This window comes from Poecilia reticulata, linkage group LG14 (genome assembly GCF_000633615.1).
Source record: "Poecilia reticulata strain Guanapo linkage group LG14, Guppy_female_1.0+MT, whole genome shotgun sequence".
In the NCBI taxonomy this organism is placed as follows: domain Eukaryota; kingdom Metazoa; phylum Chordata; class Actinopteri; order Cyprinodontiformes; family Poeciliidae; genus Poecilia; species Poecilia reticulata.
This window is the reverse complement of record NC_024344.1, coordinates 26,396,444-26,401,858: the sequence shown is the minus strand read 5'-3', so window position 1 is coordinate 26,401,858 and position 5,415 is coordinate 26,396,444. Positions and strand designations below refer to the sequence as shown.

The 5,415-nt window shown below is 42.9% G+C and overlaps 1 protein-coding gene across 2 annotated transcripts; it reads left to right on the top strand.

Moving 5' to 3' along the window:
- The first annotated feature begins 1,115 nt into the window (after nt 1-1,115).
- On the top strand, nt 1,116-5,415 carry slc35f2 (solute carrier family 35 member F2). Of its 2 annotated transcripts, none has more exons than XM_008428613.2 (9): nt 1,116-1,269; nt 1,776-1,881; nt 2,591-2,763; nt 3,007-3,134; nt 3,305-3,464; nt 4,345-4,501; nt 4,606-4,658; nt 4,743-4,897; nt 5,030-5,415. In XM_008428613.2, exons 2-9 carry the CDS (start codon nt 1,793-1,795, stop codon nt 5,231-5,233), a joined length of 1,119 nt encoding a protein of 372 aa, XP_008426835.1. In that variant the 5' UTR covers nt 1,116-1,269; nt 1,776-1,792; the 3' UTR covers nt 5,234-5,415. The 2 variants fall into 2 exon arrangements, with proteins under 2 accessions (XP_008426835.1, XP_017163939.1); XM_017308450.1 differs by lacking the exon at nt 1,116-1,269 and adding an exon at nt 1,378-1,533.

Genomic DNA, 5,415 nt, shown 5'->3' with positions numbered 1-5,415 from the left:
AAGATGTTAAACAAACACCTTCTGCCATCACTGTGGTGAACTGGTAAAAATAATTTTATCACAACTTTCTGTCATCACACCGGATATTTGACAAACAAAAGACGCCCACCACATCTCCTGGTGTGTTCTTAACTTATGATTTACAAAATTCAACATACAGAGCCACAACAATGTCCAAATGAAATTTTAGTCAAACTCTAACCATTGTTGTCTTGGAAGACCTGGCCTTGACTCTGCCTGCTAGGAAGATATTACAACATGTTACAGAAAAATATGCATTGTCTTTCTGAAAAGAGGCGAAAGATCAGAAATCAGAGTCCTGACTGATTCTCAAGGGTTAGAAATGAAGGCCAAGGAAGATAGTTCATTAATAACTGTCTTTTTGTGTTTAATGATGTAAAGCACTTTGAAATGCCTTGCTGCTGAAATGTGCTATACAAACAAAATTTGATTTCATTTGAATAAAATAACAAAGTGCCATTATTTCTCATTTTTTTATTATCGGTGAGCTGAAAAATGAAAACCAGCCTTAAGGTTTGCTTTTCACTTTTCAGTAAATTTAGGAAGGGCTGGAGCGATTCAGATTCATTTTTGTCCAGCTTTGCAAATGTGGTGGATTAGCAGAGCAAGCCAACAGTTGATGTTGTTCACAGAAAACATGTTTTGGTGGAATATCGTCTCGACTGCTTGGATGTTGAACTATTAGCATGTCAAGATAGCTATCAGACTGTCACACACCAACAGTCTTCAGTCAGAGGCTTCTTCAGAACCGTAGTGAGACTGACTGAAATCAGAGATCCTTCCTGCCAACAGCATCACCATTCTAAGCGGCTCTTTGCAGGTACTTGACCAATACCAGTTAGAAACATTTAGTTTACTTTTGGGATAAATAAAGTATTTTTGAATTTGAATCAAATCTCTTTCCTAAAATGCCCATGTATTTTAATGTTTTATTTTATAGCATGGTGTATAATATCTACACTAAATATGACCAAAAAATAACAAAGTGGGTAAATACTTCCCCCAAATCATATTTATTGCATATTAAAGGCAGACTGGAAAACTGGCAGCCCTAAACCAATGACTGAATAATGTACGCGTCCGTCAGCTCCTGTTCAACCAATCAGAGCACAGGAGGCGGGCTTTAGTGACACGAGATTAGAGTGAGTCGGTCCTGCGAGGCGTGTGTGAAGATACAGCTGAAATACGATCAATATTTTCGTCTGGAAAATATCTGAGCAATGAAATGAGATGACAGAGGAGAAGAAGGTTTGTTCACGTTCATGTTTTTTCTGCATTTGAGCCGAGAGTTGTTTAAAAACACAGAGAAACGCTGATCAACGCCGCCTGGCTCGTGTGTAGAGTAGCTGGAACAAATTCCACAGAAATAGTAAAAGTTTTAGCATTTCTGCGGTTCTTGGCAGATAGTTAAAGCTGGTCAACTGGAATAATACAAACTGTAAGACTCAGTCAGGGTTCATGTAACAATCGGCTTATTTCTTTTGGGGCGAAAGTGTAAACGTATTATTTAAAGTAAGTGTTTTCAMGTTTTCCAGTTGAGCCAAATGATTCAGATTGATTGCTTTGGTCTCTTCTTCATTTTCTGCAGAATTACATTTACATTTATATTTTTCCATTATGAAAAAAAAWTKRAWTTTTTTTTYCCTCTGTGAGGAGGAACCAGGGTTTTTTGATATTTGTYTGATTTTCTGCTCGGCTTGTCAGATGAAGATGACTTAAAATGACATTAACTCTGTTTAATCCCGTGGGTCCAGGCTGAGTTGTCATAGCGATGGAGGGGCCCACAGAGGACAGCCTGTGTGGCAAATGGAGAAACGGCTGCAGATTGGACAGAGACAGGCTGAAGGACATTTTCTCATGGTGAGCAGCGCTCTCTCGGCCTTATCTACAGTTTTTAGTTACTGTGTGTAAAATATTTCTTCTTTGATTGTTTTGTCAGATTTATCATGTGCTGCTGGTCCTTTACCTTTTGTTCAGATTTTGCATTGTGCTCTGCATGAAAGTAACATATTTGGCAAACTGAAAGGACTTTCCAGCCCTAATGGCCACAGCAAGTGTACATGTTAATGACAGATCTAACTCTAACTAAGGAAAAACTTGAAAATGAATGTTTCCTCTTCACAAACACACACCACTTAGTGTTGGTTTGTCACATAAAATCCKAATGAAATATTTGGATGTTTGGTTTTGTAATGGCACCATGAATGAAAAGTTAAAGGGTGTGAATAGTTTTCAGAGGACAGGAAAAATTTTAATTAGCAAAAAAAATGGCGAGGGAGAGGAAAGTAGCTCAGTTACACTAGCTTGACTTTGACAACTTAACATGTAGACATGCTGTGGAATTAGGTGTGTTTTGGTTCAGTTAAAGTAAAAAGCAACCCAAACACCAACTCTGACAGATCATCAGGAGAGCAGGTGTTTAAATTAATCAACCACTGCTGTGTCAGATTAGCTAATTTAGATTGGCTAACCACAGCAGTAGCTAATCTAATAACACAAAATAAACATCAAAACTGTAACACTCTCTCTCTCTCTCTCCCACCCTCTTTCTATCTCTTTCTCCCTGCAGCCGGCTGCTGAAGACCATCGCCATGGGACAGGTCCTGTCCCTGCTGATCTGTGGGACGGCGGGCAGCTGCCAGTACCTGGCCGATGCCGGGGTGGAGACRCCCATGCTGCAGAGCTTCCTGAACTACGTCCTGCTGCTACTCACGTATACCCCGACCCTCTGCATCCACAGAGGTCAGAACGACTCCCTGAGAATCTGAGCATCCATAGCGACTTCCTCACTTTGACTTTTTTTTAATACTGGTGCATTTAAACTTGCCATTTAATGGAAGAAAACAGAACTGTAGGGATTTACTTACCAGCTGAACTATTTTTATTTTATTTTTACTGAATAGTGGATCTGCTCTGTTGAAAGTTGTTGTGTTTTTCTGTAAACTTGGGAGAAAATGGCATCTGTCTGCCAACGTGTTCCTGCAGGTGACGCCAACATCCTGAAGATCCTGAGAACCAAGTGGTGGAAGTATCTGGTGATGGGTCTGGCCGATGTGGAGGCAAACTACATGGTGGTGAAGGCGTACCAGTTTACCACCCTGACCAGCATTCAGGTACGGAGGAARYGCAGGCAGCTGCAGCAAACTGTCATTATCTGAGGTGTTTCTTTTCAAGTACTGCAGAAAAGTGAAACGATTCACATTTCAAATGAACCAGAAATMATTTTAACAGAAAAATGTTTAATTTTTATCGATGAATGGTGTTTCCTGTGTTGCGGTTCCAGCTGCTGGACTGCTTCGTGATCCCGGTGCTGATGGTTCTTTCGTGGATCTTCCTGAAGACGCGCTACAGGCCGCTGCACTTCGTAGCTGTGATGGTGTGCCTGCTGGGGGTGGGGGCCATGGTGGGGGCCGACATCGTAGCCGGGAGGGACCAGGGATCCAGTAAGGACGCTTTCAGTCTAGTGTTTCACTGCTGAAGAGCTTTGATGATAACTCTGGTTAGCTAACGGTGTCCACTCAGTGAAGTGGTCAATCTGCAGCTTTGCTGTGAGATCATGAAGGAAATTTGGTGAGAAACTCAGAACAAATGAGAACAGTAACATGGAGACCTAACAGACCAGCACTCTACCCAGGGATTTAAAAACGCAATTTTTTCAAGGATTCTATCAGCGTTCAGATAAACGTAATGTCTGCTCCAGTTCTGAYCTSCATCTTTGCTCTGATGTATCAGAATGGTTYCTGGGAGGCATGCAGTTGTTGTGCATGTCTCATTTTTTACACGTAATGAGTCTGCCACAACATTTAAATGCTTTCTGTCCATCTGCAGTTGATTTCATAACTTTAAGCTAATGCTAAYTATGAGATGCATGACAGGGAAGTTAGCACGCTGGTGCACATTTAGGCTATGTTATACAGGGGGCAAGTGCAACATAAATCAGATATTTTTGCACATGTGGGACCAACATCCGATTTCTGAACGGCCCAGTTCTGATCTTTTTATCTCTCAAAAATCCAATTTGTCCCACTTCCATATGTGGAACTAAATCAGTTTTGTTTCTGAATCYTCAAAGCATYTTTTCAGCACRAAGCAAAAATAACAACTCAAGAGAGATTCTTGGATCAGAAAATTACTCCTGTTTCTAAAAAAATTATGGTTTGTTAAATTTTTTCACTCTGAAGATCTATTTACAATATTTTGGACCGTGATATGATTTTCATTTTGCTTTAAGGTTCACTAATTTAATTCCATCTCCTGTGTTTTCTGCTGGATTAAAGTTTATTATCTCCAGTGTTTCTGACTGCCAGTTTTCCCTCCATGCAGCCAGTGATGTGGTTCTGGGTGACGGCTTGGTTCTGCTCAGCTCCGTCCTCTATGCTGTGTCCAACCTGTGCCAGGAGCACACGGTGAAGAACCTGAGCCGGGTCGAGTTCCTGGGAATGATGGGACTGTTTGGGACTCTGATCAGCGGCGCGCAGCTGTAAGTCACTGTTTAAGAGCTCCTCCAYGTCGGAGCCGTTAGCCTCCATGATGGAGCTTCTATTTCTACAGCTTTGAGTTTATTCGTCTGGTTTGTGATTTCAGGGCTGCACTAGAAATCAATGCTGTTAAAGCGATAAAATGGGATCTTTACATCTGTAAGTCAGCAGCTTTATGTCAACCTGTGATGGTGCTTCCTGTCTCTGGTTGCTAAGTAACAGCCGTCCGTTGTTGTGCTGCAGTCATGCTGTTTGCGGTCTACGCCCTGTGCATGTACGCGCTGTACAGCTTCATGCCGGTTGTGGTGAGGCTGACCAGCGCCACGGCCGTCAACCTGTCGCTGCTCACCGCCGACCTGTTCAGCCTCTTCTGCGGCCTTTTCCTCTTCAGCTACCAGGTGAGGCCGACTGCCATCAGGACTCTGACCATCTAGTGGCCATCGCTGGTATTGCATGTTTGGTGCATTCGCTGGTCCTCGGTGCTGTTACTAAATGGGTCTTCTGTCGTCTCCATGTTGTTTCCTGCTCAGTTTTCTGTGCTGTACATCGTCTCGTTCATCATCATCACTGTGGGTTTCATTATGTTCAACGCCGTGCCGACGCTCTCCGCCGTTCCGGAAGGCGACGACCCGCAGGCGGCCGATGCTGCCTCCGATCCGGCCGCCGACCGGCTGCTGGCTGCAGGCGGAGACACTCAGAGAACCGGATCGGTYGTGATGTTCACAACTCTCTGATGGAACCAGGTTCTGTAACCGAGGCCAGTTACTGTTACGAGTTACACCGGATTGTTTTCTGCTCCAAAGCCAGGCAGACGGTTTACAGTCCGGGTCACRGRCCTTTTAGTTTTTCCTGTTTCTGAACCTCTCAATTATGTGGAATAATAATGAATAATAATAATGAAACTTATCAGGAATAT